The sequence below is a fragment of the Canis aureus genome, chromosome 9 (assembly GCF_053574225.1).
Source record: "Canis aureus isolate CA01 chromosome 9, VMU_Caureus_v.1.0, whole genome shotgun sequence".
NCBI classification, from domain to species: domain Eukaryota; kingdom Metazoa; phylum Chordata; class Mammalia; order Carnivora; family Canidae; genus Canis; species Canis aureus.
In genome coordinates this window covers 64,422,040-64,441,462 of record NC_135619.1, presented here as the reverse complement: position 1 = coordinate 64,441,462, position 19,423 = coordinate 64,422,040, and the positions used below count along the sequence as shown (strand labels likewise).

Here is a 19,423-nt window from a genome sequence, read left to right as displayed (position 1 = left end):
CAAACACTGCCTTTCTGATTCTTAGTCTTCTGTTCCTTCAACTAAGCAGACAATCTCATGTTCACCCACCAGAAGCCACAATAAAGGAAGAGTTCCTTGAAAGTGTAAGAGGTAACGCTAACACAGACCAAATCATGAGGAACCAAATTCTGGAATGAGTCCAGAGGTTGGGAAGTGATGTCATTTAATGATTAGCAAATACTTTACATGGAGTTTCAGGTAAAAACTTCCATATCCTTTGGCTCCTAGTCTATTTCTGTTATCTTCAAAAAAATCATGGTAAAGGATGACAAGCCTTTACAGCCTGGCCCACATCTGATGCCCCAACGTGTTTTGGCACGTGCCTGTTCTGTGCTGTCTCACTTCACATATGAGAAGCTTTGAGCCATCCATGTCTGACAGGAAGTAATATGCTTTCCTGAATGCCATTTAGATCAAATTCTAGGGTATTATAGGGGTGGAAAGGGAAAAAAAAGTACCATTTTCCCCTTCAATCTGGGTGTCAAATAATTTGAGGCTGTCATCTAATTATCATTATTTATACATCACAGTGGTATCACTTGGCAGTTTATAAAACAGAGGAAGGCACCCTCCCAGGCACAGATACTTAAAAGACAGTTAAGACAATATATTTATAAAACACCAGGTGAGAGGGTGGACAGCTATCACACTTGAGAAATTACTGGCTTTTCCCTTCATCAGCCCTGGGAGGAAAAGAGCTGTTATCACCGTGATGGATTAAGTTTGGCGGCTTAGCTCAACCAGAGAGAACAAGAAACATGTTTGAATTTCAGTTGGAGGTACTGTGTATTTTTTAGTTGCATCCGATCAGCATCCTCCAGCAGTAAAACCCTTTACAAGGCGTCAAGTTTTCCTGGGTAAAACGGTAATGACAGTGAGCCTTCTAGAAATAGCACAGGTAATCAAAGATGGCCTAATTGACAAGGAGGTGAAATACAGAAAGGTGGCTGTTTGGTCTTTCCCATAAGGCCGTGTATGACCCACTGTGTTTCCGGGTGGGGGCTTAGGGAAAGCTTCATGGAGGGGAATAAGTCCAACAGGCACAAGAAGGGTGGGTTTTTGATAAGTGAAGGGCTAGGTCTATGGGGTGGAGTATACTTCAGAAGGAGAAAAAGGAACAGCATCCTATCAATCACCACGGGTATGAGTTCAAGAGTTTGACCTCTGCCTCCCACCTGCTGAATTGCTTGGTCCACGTGTTGGTGCTGCTACCCGCCAACTGCTCAGTGCTTGCCAAGTGCCAGGCACTGATTAAATGATTTATAGGCACTCTCAATTCTCAAACAATGCTACAAAGTTAGTTACTGCACTGTCCCCACTTCACACTGAGAAAATGGAAGCCCATGGAAGGAACAGGTCCAAAGCCTAACAGCTTGTATGCGGGACCCCAACTCCAGTCATCTTGGTTCCTCCAGCACTGTGGGCTCCCAGAGTTCCTTGGCTTGGTCCCTGTTTGTTTTCCAACACATTCTACATTCTCTTTCCATATTATTTCACTTTCTAAGAGGCAAAGACTAGCAGCACAGGATCATGCAACTAATAAGTGGCATTTGTGCTACTCGTGACACAGCCTATCTCGCTCATCTGCCAACAAGCACTCACAGGTGACTGGAGCTCTGGGGGTGTGGAGGACGCAGGGGGAAGGGCAGGAACAGAGGTTGGGAGGCACGCTGTTCCAGGTCGCAGTGGGCCCTGCTGTCACGCAAAGGATTCTGGACGTTGTCTTGTGGGCCAAGAGGACGCACTGCAGGTTCAAAGTCAGGGGAATGCAGACCCTGGCAGGTGAGCTCTGGAGGTGTAGTCGTAGCCAAGATGGGGAGTGAGGGGAGAGATGCAATCCCGTCAGTCCAGGGAAGGAGAGGACAATGACCTACAGCAGCAAGTACCAAAACTCTTGCTAGGGCAGAGGGGGACAGGATGTGGCGACTGGATGTGAATGAGAAAGACGGAGTAGAATGCCAGGAAGCGGCTGTATTGGCTGAGTGGGAGAACACGATAGCTTAGGAGAAAACTCCATTTGAAATAGTACTGATCACCTGCAGCCCCGTGGGAAGCCTTGAGTACCCTCAACAGATGGCAGATGGTCAGGGATGGTGTGGGGAGGGGAGGTTCAAGGTGGCAGCTCCTGTGAATTTCATCAGTTTTTCCAGCTGGAGCCACAGGGACAATAAGAAAGCAAATACTTGTGGTATATAAAATAGCTTAACCGCAACGGAGAAGAGAGACTTGATACAGTTCTTGTGGATTCAACTGAAGCATTTCTGATTCTGATGAAAGAAAAGGGAAGCTGCCATCTTGGAGGCAGACGCATCTAGGGCTCAGAAGGGGCTGAGGTGTCCCTCAGCGCTAAGGTAAGTGCAGGAAAGCTCAGACTACCTTTGTCTGGAGGAAAGGGTTTTGGCCATTGATCCAGGATTCTTAGATGGTCATGTGCATTAATTCCCAGAGGTAGGAGGCGTTGTGGCCCCCAAAGTACCAGGCAGGCTTGAGTCTAGGACTAAGTGCCTAACAAAGTATGTGCTCCATAAACACCAAAATGCATGAAGTTCAAATAGAAAACTTCTATCTCCCTGAAACACTGACAGATGCCTTAGGATTTGGAATACAGCCACCCATCTTTGAAATTGTTGGATTTTTCCTATATTCAAAACTTTTTGAACCTAAATGAGTTAGAGTCTAATCTAAAAGTTAAATACACTTAAAGGCATAAACCCAACAAAATTTATATACTTGATAAATTGGTATTAGACCTCAAAAGAATGGTCTTTTAAGCATCTACTGTGGAACAATAGCTAAGCACTATGTACACAATCAAATGTACCCTTGACATCAATCCCCAAAGCTCCTGAAAGTGTTCCCAAAGGGAAAGCTATTGACCCTATGGCTCTAAAGCCAGTTAGTTTCATCTTGAAATGTTAGGTTTACTGATTCATTCATTTAAAAGCAGAAAAAATGAGAACAAATCAATCACTGGTTACCAGAGACTTAGCTTCCATACCATGAATGAAAGATGGTGGCTCCGCATCCCTTATTTTTACCACATAGAGAATGTCCTTCCATGCAACCATTGGTTTCTGAGTCACAGGTCATTATTATGGCTGTGGCAAAGTGCGGAGCTGAGGGGCCCTCTAGGTGACTGCATCAGCAGTGTCTGAGACTCTTGATTCTGGGCACAAAATTGGACTGCTTGCACTGCCAACCTCAAGTCAGTGTTCCAGAACACAAGGATCAGGATGGCCTCCAGGGGAAGGACGAAAGTGGCAACTCCCGTTACTGATAACTCAGAAAGCGTGGGTGTTTTGGATTTGGAGCTCTGCTAAGAAGCACAAAGGTGGGCTGATCTAAAGAAACCGGATTTTGGACGATGTCCAGTTAAAGAAGTGATTATAGAACAGGGTATTAAGTAAGTCTATTTGGTAAACTTGTAACTGAAAATATTAAAAAGCAAGTCTTACTAGTACTGAAGTAATGAAGGCAAGGCCTCATCTGATAACAAACCAAGTTTTCATCAGTAACCCTTTGAGACTAACTATACAGAAACTTCAAGAACATCTACTAAAGGTATAGGGATTGGCATTTCCAAGTACCGCAACAGACTCCTAAGGGTGTGCACGTGTGCTTTACCTTCAACAAGATAGGTGAGCCACTCTAGATTGCAAATTGCTTACAAACATATTTGAACACCTACTGCACACAACGTCCACTGGCTAAATCCACATGGTGTCCACAGCCACTGTTGTCCACATTTGCTCTCCTCACAGTACAGTGTACTCTAGGAACTGAAAGGAAGCAACATCAACTAACAGATGTGCCAAGCCCTGGGAGAAAGCAGCTTATAGTCAAGGACACACACAAGGAAACAATAATACAAGGGCTATGTGCTAAGCCCAGTTTCTAGAAAGCTGTGGGATGCAAAGGAGGAGCAATCTAGAGTGGAGACAGGGAAGGCAGGTGGGTTTGGGGGTGTAGGGGTGCTGTTCCTGATGTAGGTTAAGTCTGATGAATGATGACATGGTTATTAGGTGTCCACTTGACTGGGCCATCAGATACCAGATGACCAGTTAAACGTTACTCACTTGGGGTCTTGGGGGGGGGGGTTTCTGGGTGACACTAGCATTTGAGTCAGTAGACTGAAACAGATTGCCCCAAACCCCTCAATACGGGTAGGTATCATCCGATCTGTTGATGTCCTCACTAGAACAAAAAGGGTGAAGAAGGATGAATTTGCTCTTTGTTGGCTGGGACCCAGGTCTTTTCCCAAACTCAGATGGGCATTGAAAGCATCAACTCTCCTGATCCTCAGACCTTTAGACTCTACAGCTGGTGCAACTACACCACCAGCTCTCCTGGGTCTCTAGCTAGCAGATAGCAGAGGCTGAGACTTCCTAGCCCCAAAATCATGTGAGCTAATGCCTCACAATAAATCTCTTTCTACACGTACCTGTAGATCCTATTGGTTTTTTTTCTCTGGAGAATACAGATGGGCTCGATTCATAATGAGCTGGAACATGAAGGGCCAGGAAAGAGAGAGAAGTGGTCAGGCCCAAGTAATCAGGAGAGGAGTCAGGGGATGAAGAGAAAAGTCAGCCATGTTAAGGAGTCTGGCTTCTACCTAACAAGATTTGAAGATGGGTGACATGACCTGATGTGTGGTTTAACAGACACTCTGGCAGCTAGGTATGGAGAGGAGCTTGGAAGCTGCCTTGGGAAGCATGGTGGGAGGGTACTGTAGCAGGAGCTGACATGCCATGGATACAGTGGCAGCAAGAATGACCAGAAGTGACTGATTATCAAGCAGCATTAAGGAAGTTATTAAGCAGCATTAAGCACCAAAGCTTGGGTAGAAAAGAGGAATCAGAGGTGACTTTATACACTTTGAGCTTGGATGGTAGGGTGAAGGTAATAGGAATCAGTAATCAAATTTTTATAATAGTATGGCTTAGGTGATGAAGATGATTTGATAAGATTTACAAGGCCTTTATCCTCAGGTACCTTTTGAATAATATAACTTAAATTATACTCATAATTGGATAAGTATCTTATAAGCTTCAAATTCTCTGAAAAATGGCCCGATTACATCACTAATCCTGCTTAAAAAACTGGTAGCTTTCTATATTCCTCTTGGGACAAAGTACAATTCTGGTGGGTCTTGCTTGCCAGTCTCCTTCAAAACAGGCATCCAACCTCAAAGCCTATGGCCTAGGGGCACCTTGGTGGCTCAGGTCATGATCCTGGGGTGTTGGGATAGAATCCTGCATGGGACTCCCCACAGGGAGCCTAGCCTGCTTCTCCCTCTGTCTCTCATAAATAAATTAAAAAAAAAAATCTTAAAAACAAACAAAAAACCCCAAAAAGCCACATCACAGCCCCTTCCCAGGCACATGGAATGGCCTGCTGTTCCTCAAATAGAACCTGCCCTGTTCTCTCTGTCTGGAAGCCTCTTCTCCCTTGACGATGGGTTAAGCTCATAACTCATTTTTCAAGACCCAGGTCAAACGTCTCTCCTTACTGAAGCCTTCCGCAGGGCCCCCCGGCAGATTGCATGCTCCTTTCCTCAGAGTCCATATGTTGTGAACCCTCCACGCCACAGTTCTCATCACATACTATCATCTGTTTTCCTGAACTTATCTGTGAACTTCATGAGAAGGAAGACTCCATCTCGTTCCTCCTCCTATCCTCAGGGCTCCTGAGCTGGAGGCATGGAGAGCTGGTGGAGCTGAACAGAGGGACTGCAAGGTCACTCCAGATAGGCCGGAATGTTCAGTTATGAGCCTGGGATATACTCTGAGGAGGGCAGCCGTGGAGTTGTGCTGTACAGTCTCTCCTTCACAAGCTAAATGTCTCATCCTGCATTCAAGTTACCTCAGCAAACTGACAAATCACCTCATGGCAAAGATCTTTGGGTTGCCCTCAGAGTCAAAACCATAAATGTTAGTGTAATTGTTAATGTAATTCTTCTGTGAAGACCAAGCAAAGGTCTATTGGTCATTCAGAAGCTTCATATACCGGTAAGTGACACAGTAGCTTAAGGACAAAGTCTCTTCTGTTGCAAAATTCCCTGACATGGTTTAATGCAAACTGATAAAACACACAACTCACTTATGGGTGATACCCTCTTGCAGTAGGGTGGCTTCCTAGCTCACAACAATCTGCCCTTCTCTGGGACACAGGCCTGCTGTTACGGGACAGGGTCAGGGCAGGACAGAAGCATGAAAAACAGAACTAACCTCAGGCAGTCCTTAAATGTGGAATGGCTGCCAAATGAGTGCACAAGCCACTGCAGAGGTGTCACCAGTGGGAGCTACCCAGACAGGTGGTATGCTGCTGAGGTTCCCAGGGCTGGCCCTACACCAATCCTCAAGGCTCTGCTGTGCCACTGATGCCATGACAGGCCTTTCAGCATCTCTTCAAAAACTACCCTCCTTTTGTGGACTTACAGAAGCTCAAGTTTGTTTCTGTTGAGAGCAACGAAAAGGACCTGAACACCTACTTTCAGCCCTTTGGGTTCTGCTTACTGAGGCTAATTACTTGTCTCAGAGATCTTGGCACCTAGGCTGCACCTGGACATCTCTCAAAGAAAGTGCCTGTGTATGTACGTACGTATGTATGTAAGATTTTATTTATTTATTCATGAGATACACAGAGAGGCAGAAACATAAGCAGAGGGGGAAGCAGGCTCCATGCAGGGAGCCCGATGTAGGACCCAATCCCAGGACCCAGGGATCACACCCTGGGCCACCCAGGTGTCCCAGAAAGTGCCTTTTTAAAATGACCTTGCTCAATGTGACTCGTAGGCTTCCTGGGAGGGTCAAATGCTTTTTTTTTTTTTTTTTTTTTAAGATTTATTTATTTGAAAGAGGGAGAGGAAGAAAGAATTCCAAGCTGGCTCCCCGTCTAATGTGGAGCCCGACACAGGGCTCAATCCCATGACTCTGAGATCATGACCTGAGTCCAAACCAAGAGCCGGACGCTCAACAGACTGAAACCCCTAGGTGCCCCAATGTCAAATACTTCTGTGTCTTGTCTGCACACCTCATTTTGGCACCCTGCCCAAATAATGCATGGTTTAGTGAAGGACACAGGCAACCCACCCAAAAAAAGACTGACCATAAACCAGTGACAGTTTTGGGTTCTCACTAGTGTTATGGAGGAAGCCTGCTTTAAAGCACTGTTCTAGGATCTGCACCTTAAGACATGCCAAGGAACCCAGATTGCTGGATAAACACTGTCTTTTTTGGTCACTGTACTTGGGGCCTCACTCTTGAATCTATCAGCATAGTGGAGGAGGAGTTAATATTCTTGCCTGACAATCTTTATAAATAACTGAATCTCTTATCTAGAATGTGCTATAGTGGGGGCTCTTTCTTATTGCAACAGTAGACAAGAGTCTAATTTGGGGATTCTAAACGATTATGCCTATTTTTTTCCTCTATTAGCTGTCTCTAATGTACAGTTAGAAATAGAATCAGAGGTAAAAATTAGCTTAGCAGGGTCTAGAGGACCTAAAGCACAATAGATTTTTTTTATTACCATTTCTGTGATGAGGAATGGAGTCAGAACCGTTAGAAATGTCTAGAATTTGGCATATGCAAACGACAAAAGTCAAACAAGAGTGACATGGAATTTATTCCATTACTTAAGCTATTATTGGGAAATAATCCTGGCCTTAGTTCAAAGCTATGGTCACTACAGTCACACCAAATTACTATTATTATCCCAGCGTTGTAAATTTATTATTTCCCTGTGATAAAGCTGAAAGATCACAGGGGGGAAATCAGTAAGAGATGGTGGTTTGAGGTCTGGAGCCCACTCAGCTGTGGAACCCTAGGGAAGTCATATCCTTGTCTAGAGAAAAGGGGGAAGGGGAGAACCATCTGTCTCCAAGGATATGGAGGGGGAAGCAGCTGTAAGCAGTGTTAGGATCCACTGACTCTGTAGGAAAAAAATGAAAAGTGCTAGAATTTCATGATATTACCCTAAGGAGAAGTTTATTTGACAGTTCTGTAGCAAAGCCCTCTGAGTTGGAGAAGAAAAAGATGGATAAAGATTGACAGAGGGAGGAAAGAGGGAGAAAAGTACTTTTCACTGGTGTGTGGTAGGGAGGTAGGGAAGATGACAGGTGGGTGGGAGAGGCTCTCAGGTGCCCCTTCAGACTATGCCTACACGTCACATGGGTCTGGATTTAAGCCTGAGAATAAGTACACAACACTCCCTTAGAAAAGCGTTCTGGTCTAGTCCAAGTGGTTTACAATGGAGCTGCATCATGTGTGTGTTTATCATAAGCTCAACTACCAAAAAAAAAAAGAAAAAAAAGAAAAAGAAAAAAAGAAAAAAGCATTAGCCATCCTGTCATGTGGGCAGTTCTGATTGCATTCCACTGAATATGTGAGTGAATGTGAGGGGCAAGGTAAGTGGTCTTGGGTCTGTGTGACATCTCTCTGGCCCAAGAGTTATTTTAGTGTTTAGAAATCAGAAGGCCTGTACAACCAGTCCCAACATGAAAATCAGGCATACTGTCTGGTTTTGGCTGCAAGTGGAGAACTGTTCCACGCGGGGAGACAAGCTGGCTGTGCTAGACACCCCAAGAGAGAGATACAGCTTCCAAAATGGTATGTTTCTAGGGGGCTTACCAGCGAGTCTGATCACACAGGCCCTCTGTGACCCCCTGGACTCCTTCTCGAGATGTTGTGAGTTTCCTTGCCTGACACGTGCTCATGCGACTTCCAACATGGGATGCCCTTCCCACTCCTCTCCTCCTACCCTAAACCCTAGGCATCTTTCTCCCCACCCTACCACCCCCTCAAATCTTCTAGCTTCCAAAGACCTCCTCCAAAGGAACATCTTGCTCTTGGTTGAGTCATCCCTTCGGTGACCTGTCACTACCATCTTGTAATGAATCTTAACAATATTTAAATACTGTGAAACATGTGATTAACTTTTCCCAAAGCAATTATCTTCAATCTGTCATCAGGTACGCTCCCTGAGAGCAGCAATCTCACTGCACCAGAATAGCGAGTGCTAAATATATTTGTTGGCACAGGCCAGCAGTTGAGAGCACAGGCTCTAGATTAGAACCCTGGTCCTGCTACCTCCTGGCCTTAGGCAGGTCATAATGATCGAAGGAAGAGAACATGAAAACCCAACTTGTTTCATGTGTGACCACTCAGGCAGTTTCAAATGTGAACTTACAAATGCTGATGGCAGGAAAAGGACCCCAAGCTCATAGGAACGGATCATCAACTGGGCACCATTCTTCTCTAATGCTCCCCAGGCGGCCTTGGACAGATTTGCGCTGCAGGGAAAAGGACACAGAGAGGGCTGGCTCAGTGAGACATTTCAGTGCAGGTCAAACTTTCACAGCTGCAAGGGCATTGGTCAAAACCACAGATAAGCTGCAATCACATTCATTCAGTTTTTAGCAGAGTTGTGTATTTTTAGAAATCCTACTGTGCTATAATCCTGAGGATTTATCTAATTGTTAATTTGGGGAAGATTTGCCCTTATCTGTGTTTTCCCCGAGGATAGCTATTCAAATAATTATCCTTAGATTTATTTTTCTGTCTAAAGTTCTTTTTCTTTCCAGGACTCTGGTATAGCCAGAAAGTCTTTGTTATATACCAAAGTAGTTTTTAGAAAAAACTTTGTTAATATGATCTTAGATAGTATCTTAAACTTCACATTCCTTTTTTCTTCCTTTGGTTGTGGGCCAGAAAGTGATAATTTCTACCTTCAATCTAAAGAAAACAGCTGAGGGTAGTAGACTGGCATTTGTATCCAGAAAGAAATGGGAGTGTTCAAAGTCATGTTTTCTATGGGCAGAGTTGCGGGTACGCAGAAGAAAAAAGCCTTGGAATAGACCAGATGGGAGGAACCCAGATGCTATCGAACAGACATAAGCTTTGAGGCATCAGCTCTAGAAACATGCTCTCCTGCATCAAACCAGGCCAAGAACCCTCACCCACCAGTTAATTAACACACACCCACCATGATTTTTTTTCTTTTTTTGCCAATGAGACCCATCCAAATTCTATTTTGTTTTTATTATTTATTTATTTTTTAGAGATTTTATTTATTTATTCATGAGTGAGTGAGAGAGAGAGAGAGAGAGAGAGAGAGAGGCAGAGACACAGGCAGAGGGAGAAGCAGGCTCCATGCAGGCAGCCCGATGTGGGACTCGATCCTGGGTCTCCAGGATCATGCCCTGTGCCAAAACCGCTGAGCCACTGGGACTGCCCTCTATTTTGTTTTCAGAATAGAGAATATTCTCAACTATTCAGACCCTTACAGCCCAACTTCAAGGACAACGGGAACTCTACCAAAATTCATGCACTGGGGCATCAAGTATTCTCCTGCAGCAAGTGCTGAACTGACATCACAAGAATCACAGAATCAAGGATAAGCAATAACCAAGTAAGGTGAAAAGTATGATTTCTGTTCAAGGTCCTATGGAAACAGACAAGGACTATGGAAATCAGAGCTGAACAACTGCTAAAACAATTAAACTAACTTAAACACAACCGTGCCTTCTTTAATGGACCATGCGGAGAACAAGAAACTCTACTTTGATGCTCAAGGGCCATAATCCTGAAGATCATCATCTGTGATGGATCACAAAGACAGAAAATGTAGAGCAAGTGGGAAGTTGACAATATAGTGGTACTGTGACTCTAGGAAAATTGTTTTCTTTCGAAGTCCAAGATGAGAGGTTACTTTCAGGTCTTTCAGCCATTAACAAAATATGGTGACCTCCTGGGCAAAACCATAGGTCCAATGGCACAACCAACTAATGAGTGTAAGGTAGAAGCAATCTCTCTTTGAATATTTCCCCCACTTTCTAAATTATTGCCTGAATGCTCTTTTGACATGTACTATCTAACTGTAACCATCACAGGCCAGAGGTACTTTCTGGAAAGCTTGCTTTCATTCTTCACTGACTAGTCGTACTTCAACATTCCAAGATCTGAGGGCTCATTCCAAGGTAAAGACCGTGAGAGACCACCAAGACACCTTTTTCAGATGGTTTCCTCCAATCCTTCCTTTGTATTTAGCTTCTAACAGAATTCCAAGTATCTGGAACCTAAACTGCATCTTGAATAATTATACTCAAAGTCACTAGTAAGCTCTCTAGGTTGTAAGTCGGTATTCCTTGAAAGAACATCTTTATGGATTTTTTCATATCTGAATACACTTTGGATCACTGGTACCCAGGGCAGCCAAGACAAGGGGTATTTTCCCCAAATTCCAACCCTGCCTGTGTGGTATAGACAGGCACCTACAAGTGTCTACCAGAAACCCAGTGTCTTGTGAGGTACAGTGACACCACATGGCTGCTAATGACCAGCTCTTTTGCTCCCAAAACTCCAAAGGAATTCTAGCTTTTCTCTTCCATTCAGAATCTAGGTCTACTGCCAGTCTTGGCTTCCAGCTGAGGCCACTGCCATTAGTTAGGTTCACTTCTACCGTGTTCTCTATCCTTGTTCTTTCAGTTTTCTTCGGTCTCCTGCTGGATGGGGCTGCTCTCTCCCCTTCCAGTGCTCAGGTCTGTTGTTACTGGGTATCAAATGATGCTTCATCAAAGAAGATTGGGGTTTTTAACGTATTTTCTATTCTTTAGAGGCATTAAAGGATTCTGAAAATTGGAGAATTCCAGACGGTGGGATCCCAGATGTCCAAAGTTATACTGTCCAACAAATTCTGTCCAAACTGCTAAGTGAATAAAGCAGAGGCTTCTCAGAAACAGGTATAGGGCAGCCATAGTTCAATCAAAGGAGGAGGATGAGAGGATGTGTACCATATAGAGTATGTACTCAGAGGAATTTAACTTATATAATTGCAGGAGCTTATAAAGCAGTCTTTAAGGGCCATCTGTGCCCTGAAGCTGGAGTTTGAAGTCTACAGGGACAGCAGAAACCAGGAAAGATGGATCTACAGTCTAGAGTCACAAGCTAGAACCATGGGCAACAAGCGAAAACCATAAATAGAGACTAAAACCATGCCTGTTTGCGTTGGGGGGCAGACACACACGTCAGGTGAGGTCCAGGGATTAGAGGAGCTGAAGCAGAAACCTGGAATGGGTACAGACGTTGCACTTCTATATTTCCACTGCTGCCTCTTGCCAACGACTTGAGCTGGCTCAATATGACAATATGTAGGTTATAAAAAGAACTGCTGGGCAGCCCCAGTGGCACAGCGGTTTAGCGCCGCCTGCAGCCCGGGGTGTGATCCTGGGGACCTGGGATCGAGTCCCATGTTGGGCTCCCTGCATGGAGCCTGCTTCTCCCTCTGCCTGTGTCTCTGCCCCGCCCCCCCCCCCCCCAATAAATTAAAAATCTTTAAAAATAAATAAATAAAAAGAACTGCTACTTTACATGTGCCCTCCAAATCTCCAACAAGAAACTCCTCTGGGGCCCACTCCTACCAGAAACATGTAGGGAAATGGAAAGAAAGGGAATTCTGGAAAACAGTTCAGCCCATGCATACTGACACATCACAAAGCAGACTAATGGTCAGTTACTGAGCTAGGCAATTTGTAGAGCTGACACTGTTAAGAGTAAATTTAAACTGATGACACATAACAAAGTTCCTCATGGAAAGCATAAGGATGCCATCTAAGTAAGGTATCCAGAGAAGGCAGATGTTGAAAAAAGATCCCTGGACCCCCAATTGGGTGAGAGGATTTCTGTTCTGTCTTCCCCACTAACAACAAGATGCTAAGGCACTCTTCTTCCTAGGCATTAGTTTCTTGTCCCTAAAATAAGGGAGCTTTGGCCAATGAGGCCATAATCCCTTTCTGGACAACAGTCTACAGTGACTAGTGACATCTACATCCAACATCCTAACTAGAGAGCTGCCCTCCACCTACATTTTCCAACCAGAAAGATTAAATCCATTATTTTCACTGGGAGCTCACTGCTGAGGAGTGTTTATCTCAACGTTCATGGTAACATGCTGGGAAATCAGCCATGCAAGAAAGGAGAAGGGGGCAACGAAGAGGACCACTGGGCCAATCTGGCTTCATGCATCTTTAAAAGTTTGAAGTCTGGTAATAAGCAATAACATCATCTACCACCTCCAACCCTGGGCTGAGCACCTGTTTAAGCTGCTCATTCAGTTTACTTTTAAGACTTAAAAAATTTTCATTTATATACATTTTTACTTGAAGTATAATTGACATGTATTTTGACTACAACAGTGACTTGACAATTACATACATTACAAAATGCACCACAGTGTGAGCTTCGAGACTTTGTTAGAAGGTATACAAAAACCACAAGGATGACTGTTATGGGAACATGTGTCCACTGAAAACATTTCTTCCATAATGAGTACTTAATCTAAGCAGCAGCGACACAAAGTGCAGACATGGCCAACAGATTGAGCTTTTAGCCACATCTCTTAGAGGACCGGGGGCGGGGGGTCTGGATACTTTCACAGACAGATGCAATAAACAGAATGTTGGCAGTAGATGTGAGAGAAGATGTAGACAGAGCAGCTGTGTGGCGAGGAGGGAAAATGATTAACTCTCACTAATGTTTCTGTCACTCCATCCTAAAATCCGGCTGCCTGTCTGTCTCCCCCTCCCTCCTCCCCATCCACCCCCCACCACACACATGCAGTTATCTTTTGATTTGCATTTGCTGGTTTTCTCGTACTGCCCTTGGACTGTTTCTTTATGCATTGAGAAAAAGTTTCACAAATGATATGGAAGGATACTGTGAAAGATTTAAGTTGGATATAGGTATACACAAATTTTTTCTTTAGGAAATAATTTTTAAATTTTGATGGATTTTCCCTCTAAAACATCTGTCCTATTTAGACCCTCACCAACAACGTATAAGAGACTCTTGGATCCCTGAGAACACTGGATGGATAATGTCTATGAAAATTTTTGCTAACCTAATGGGCAAATAGAGCTCATTTAAATTTGATTTCTCTGATTCCTAGTGGTGTTCAGTTTTTTTAAGATTTTATTTATTCATGAGAGACACAGAGAGAGAGAGGCAGAGACACAGGCAGAGGGAGAAGCAGGCTCTATACAGAGAGCCCGATGTGGGACTCGATCCCGGGTCTCCAGGATCACAACCTGGGCCGAAGGTGGCGCCAAACCGCTGGGCCATCAGGACTGCCCATGTTCAGTGTTTTTAACTGTATTTATTGGACATCTAGGTTTAATTTTGTGAGTTAACCATCTTAAAATTGTGTTACTTGTCTTTTTTACTGATAACCAGTATGCATAGTTTCCTATTGCTGCTTTGCCATAAATTTAGTGGCTTAAAACAGCACGAATTTATTATCTTAAACTTCTGGAGATCAGAAGTCTAAAATGGGACTTGCTGGACTAAAATCAAGGTGTTGGCAAGATTGCATTTCCTCTGGAGGCTCTAAGGAAGAATTCATTTCCTTGCGTTTTCCAGTTTTTAGAGGACACCTGCATTCCTTGTGTCTCAACCTTGGTCTTCAAAGACCAACAAGGTCAGCAGAGTTCTTTTCCTATCTCCATCACTCTGGACTTCTTCCATCCACTTGTAAGTGCCTTTGTGATTATACTGGGCACTCTCAGATAATCTCCCACATTATAATTCCATCTGCTACCTTCACGGGCTCTGGAAATTAGGACATCTTTGAAGAGCCATTCTTTTCTCTTCACGGGGCTTTTTCATATATTGTAATTATGCAGCAAATGTTCTCCCAGTTTGTTGAAGTGCTAATGAGAACCTTTATATTTCAGGTCTTTCTTGCTTTCTTTCTTTTTTGGGAAGAGGAGACAATTTATCCAAGTTGCAATTTTTTTCCTTTACCATCTTCTGAGTTTGAGGTCTTGTTTAGAAAGGCCTTCCTTAGCCATCCCCAAATGGTGTCTTCTGATGAACTGAATTTCTAAAATATTTTTGAATTCCAAAAATACATTTTTTTTATGGCCAAGTGCATTTTTGTGCCATCTACTAAACTTTTTCTGACTCCAATGTCATGAGAATATTCTTCAGTTTTCACTTCATAGTTTTAGCTTTCTTACTTAGGTCTATCATCTGAGATTAATTTTGTTTATGGCCTAAGATAGGCCAAGGTTTGTTTATTCTGTATGGATTTTCAACTGCTTTAACCACTATTTACTGAGAAGAACGTCCTCCTCCTGCCTGGTGCCTTTGTCAAAAGTCTTTGATTACATCTATTTCTGGACTCTATTCCATTGATTAGAATATCTATATTCTTTTTTATTTTTATTTTTTTTATGATAGTCACAGAGAGAGAGAGAGAGAGGGGCAGAGACACCGGCAGAGGGAGAAGCAGGCTCCATGCAGGGAGCCCGACATGGGATTCGATCCCGGGTCTCCAGGATCGCGCCTTGGGCCAAAGGCAGGCGCTAAACCGCTGCGCCATCCAGGGATCCCAGAATATCTATATTCTTATACTATACCACAGTCTTATTCTTGTTTTATGCCAAGTCTTCAAATCAGGTACTGTAAGTACATTTCTTTAAGACCATCTTGGTTATTTTAGATCCTTTGTATATATACATGTAAATTTTGCAATCAGCCTGTTCTTCTCTAAAGTTGTCTTGCCTTCTAAATACCTTGCATTTTCAAATAAATTTTAGAATCCGCTTGTTGATTTTTTACAACAAAACTCTGTTGGGATTTTGATCAGGATTATAGTGAAATCAAGGAAGTAGGGAGCAACTGATGTCAATACTGAATCTTCTAATCCATGAACATGTTATATACATCTCCATGTATTTAATTTCTTTCAGCAGTGTTTTATGTAGTTTTCAGTGTAGATGTCTTACACAAGTTTGGTCAAATTTATTTCTAGCTATTTGATGCTTTTGATAGCATTTTTTTTTGATAGCATTTTTAATAGAACTTTATTATTTACAATGTCACCTGTAAGTACAGATAGTTCTTCATGATCTTTATGCCTTCAATTTCTTTTCTTATTGTACCAGCTATATTACAAAAAAAAAATCTCATTTAGTCTTCAATCTGTTGTATCATTTCATAAGGCTTCTCCCCATAGTGTTATACTGCAATCACTCAAAGGCACAGAAATCCTCCACATTATCAAATCCAATGGAAACTTTTTGACCTTATTTGATCTCTTAGCAGCATATAACTCTCATAACTCACCCAGATTCCTCCTTTAAAAATGAGATATTTTCCCTTGATTTCTGTTAAACTTTGGTTTTCTACTTTCAATCTCTCTGGTCACTTCTTTCGGATCTCTAAATACCAAAGTGCCAGTTTTAGGTCATACCCCATGTCAAGACATCCACAGACACTGGTCCTAGGCTCTTGAAGAGACTGTCAGAAACAAAATCTGGAGATACAGATTTCCACTCAAAGGAAAGAAGATTCTTACAGTTAAAGCTTCAATGAAGAGACACTTATCCCAAATTTCAAAGCAATAGGAAAATAATCCCAATCCATCATGAGCAAAAGTCAACAGAAAATAGGATCAGACTGGTAATGTATATTGATTAGATGGTAATGTGAAATTAAATATGTTTAAAACGATGAGTGTGAAATGAAAAATGCATATGTGACAAGAGCAGTTTATACACAGCACCTACACATACCAGTTTAATCCCTTTATTCTGTTAATTCTCATTCTGAACTATTAGATTCTGTACCTATATCATTATCCTAATTTAACTGATGAGAAAAAGTGAAGTAATTTGTAATTTGCCTGTCGTTTCATAGGTAGTAAGTGGCGAAGAATGTGAAGCCTGCAACCTGACTCTGCTCTAAGTTCTAAATCACGAAGCATACTATATTTTACAAGACCTCAGACTGAAAAATGTAATCAAAATAACACATGAGCTGCTGCTAAAAAAAAAAAAAAAAATAATAGAAGAGAGAAAGCAAATCAATAGAAGAATGAAAAATAAAGGGGTCTCACATGCATTTAGTAAGCGTTGATTTACTTGAAAGGAATGCCAGGAAGAAAAGCAAGCAAAGAAATTAGTAAACCTGTGGGTAACTCTTAACAAGAATGATTCACTTCCAAGGCTTCAATATAATATTGGAACAATTCTGGAGAACAACATGAGAGAGGGCAAACAGAATGGGAGTTCCATTTTCCTAGCAGTTTAAGAAGAGGAAAACCTCAACTGACTTTATTTAGTTTTTTAAAGATTTATTTATTCATTTATTTATGAGAGAGAGAAAGAGAGAGAAAGGCAGAGACACAGGAGGAGGGAGAAGCAGGCTCCACGCCGAGAGCCCGACGCAGGACTCGATCCCGGGACTCCAGGATCACGCCCTGGGCCAAAGGCAGGCGCCAAACCGCCAAGCCACCCAGGGATCCCCCTCCCCAACTGACTATACATTCCAGATTAGAGATGGACTATACTTTTTACTAGAAGAAAGATAAAGCAAACCTGATGAATCAGACAGAGGTGAGAAAAAGGAGGCAAAGAAAAACATGGAAACAGGAACACATAATAGAAAATTACAAATATATCAGTATTAACACTGAATGCAAAACATTAAAGTAACCTACTAAAGTAAAGATTATCAGATTAGATTTATAAGGTACATGCCTTTTTAAAAAAGGAGAAATGAACATTAAAAGAGAAGGGACATCTCAGATTCAACATCAGAAGCACAGCCCATCACAGGAAAAAACGGTTAAGCTGAACTTAAGAACTTCTGCTCTGCAAATAGAACTATTAAAAGAATGAAAATAAAAGCTGTGGAGCAGCCCGGGTGGCTCAGCAGTTTAGCGCCACCTTCAGGCCCAAGTCGTGATCCTGGAGACCCAGGATCAAGTCCCATGTCAGGCTCCCTGCATGGAGCCTGCTTCTCCCTCTGCCTGTGTCTCTGCCTCTGTGTCTCTCATTAATAAATAAATAAAATCTTAAAAAAATATATAAGCTGTGGACTAGGAGATAATATTTGCAAAACATATACCTGATAAAGGACCTGTACCCCAAATAGACAAAGAACTCTTAAAATGCACTAAGAAAACAGTTACTATTTACAGATGACATGATGCTATATATAGAAAACCTTAAAGGCTCCACTAAAAAGGTCTTAGAATAAATGAATTTAGTAAAGTTGCAGGATAAAAAAATATATATACACAGAAATCTGTAGTGCTTCTATACACAAATAACTGCAGCAAGAGAAATTAAGAAAAAAAATCCCATTTATAATTACATCAAAAGAATACCTAGGAATAAGTTTAACAGAGAAGGTCAAAGACCTATACTCTATAAAGATTATAATATATTAATGAAAGTAATTGAAGACAAAACAAATAGATATATGATACCCATGGATTAGAAGAATATTAACATAATGTCCATACTACCCAAAGCAACTAATGCATTCAATACAATTCTTATCAAGACACCAAGGCAATTTTTCAAAGAATTAGAACAAAGAATTCTAAAATTTATATAGACTACAGAAGACCTGGAATAGCCAATGCAATGTTGAGAAAAAAAAAAAAAAAAAATCAACAAAGCTGGAGATATCACAATCCTAGAATAATCTAAAGAGTATGGTACTGGCATAAAAACAGATACAGATCGATGCAATAAAATAGCCCAGAAGTAAATTCACATTTATGTGATCAATCAATGATAAAGGAGGCAGGAAAATATTATGGGAAAAAGATAGTCTTTTCAATAAATGGTGCTGGGGAAACATGCAAAACATGAAGAAGCTAGACCACGTTCTTATACCAAATAAACTCAAAATGGATTTAAGACCTAAATTAAGACCTGAAACCATAAAACTCCTAGAAGAAAACAAACAGTAATCTCTCTTGGACACTGGCCTTAATATTCTTCTGGGTCTACCTCCTCAGGCAAGGGAAACAAAAGTAAAAAACTTGAGACTACAACAAATTCAACTTTTGAACAGTGAAAGAAATCAACAAAATAAAAAGGCAACGTACTGAAAGAATTTGCAAATTACATATATCCAATAATGGGCTAATACTCAAAAAGATAAGGAACTTCTACAACTCAACACCATATACAGAAATAAAAAAATCCCGCAAATAATCTGATTTAAAATGGAAAGAGGGGACACTTGGGTGGCTCAGTGGTTGAGTGTCTGTCTTCAGCTCAGGGCATGATCCCAGGGTCCTGAGATCAAGTCCTACACTGGGCTCCCCACGGAGACACTGCTTCTCCCTCTGCCTATGTCTCTGCCTCTCTCTCTCTCTGTCCTCTCATGAATAAATAAAATCTTTAAAAAACAAAAACAAAAACGGGAAGAGGATCTGAATAGATATTTTTCTAAAGATATACAGATGGCCAACAGATTTATGGAAAGATGCTCAAACATCACTTATCATCAGGGAAATGCAAATCAAACCCATAGTGACATATCGCCTTACACGAGTCAGAATGGCTAGTTCCAAAAGAAATAAGCAAGGATATAGGGATGGC

At 42.0% G+C, this 19,423-nt stretch overlaps 1 protein-coding gene and 1 long non-coding RNA gene across 11 annotated transcripts in view; one reads left to right on the top strand and one right to left on the bottom strand.

The window, feature by feature from the left end:
- The window catches only part of TDP1 (tyrosyl-DNA phosphodiesterase 1), an 83,959-nt gene that overhangs the window by 14,113 nt on the left and 50,423 nt on the right, over positions 1 to 19,423 (bottom strand). For all 10 annotated transcript variants that reach the window (XM_077910332.1, XM_077910325.1, XM_077910334.1 and 7 more), the window contains one exon: positions 9,211 to 9,313. In XM_077910332.1, coding sequence (XP_077766458.1) covers positions 9,211 to 9,313 — 103 coding nt within the window. Of the gene's footprint in view, positions 1 to 9,210; positions 9,314 to 19,423 lie in introns of those variants that run through there.
- Positions 1 to 19,423, top strand: part of LOC144321037 (uncharacterized) — an 86,625-nt gene that overhangs the window by 35,205 nt on the left and 31,997 nt on the right. The gene's annotated exons all lie outside the window — the stretch shown is intronic.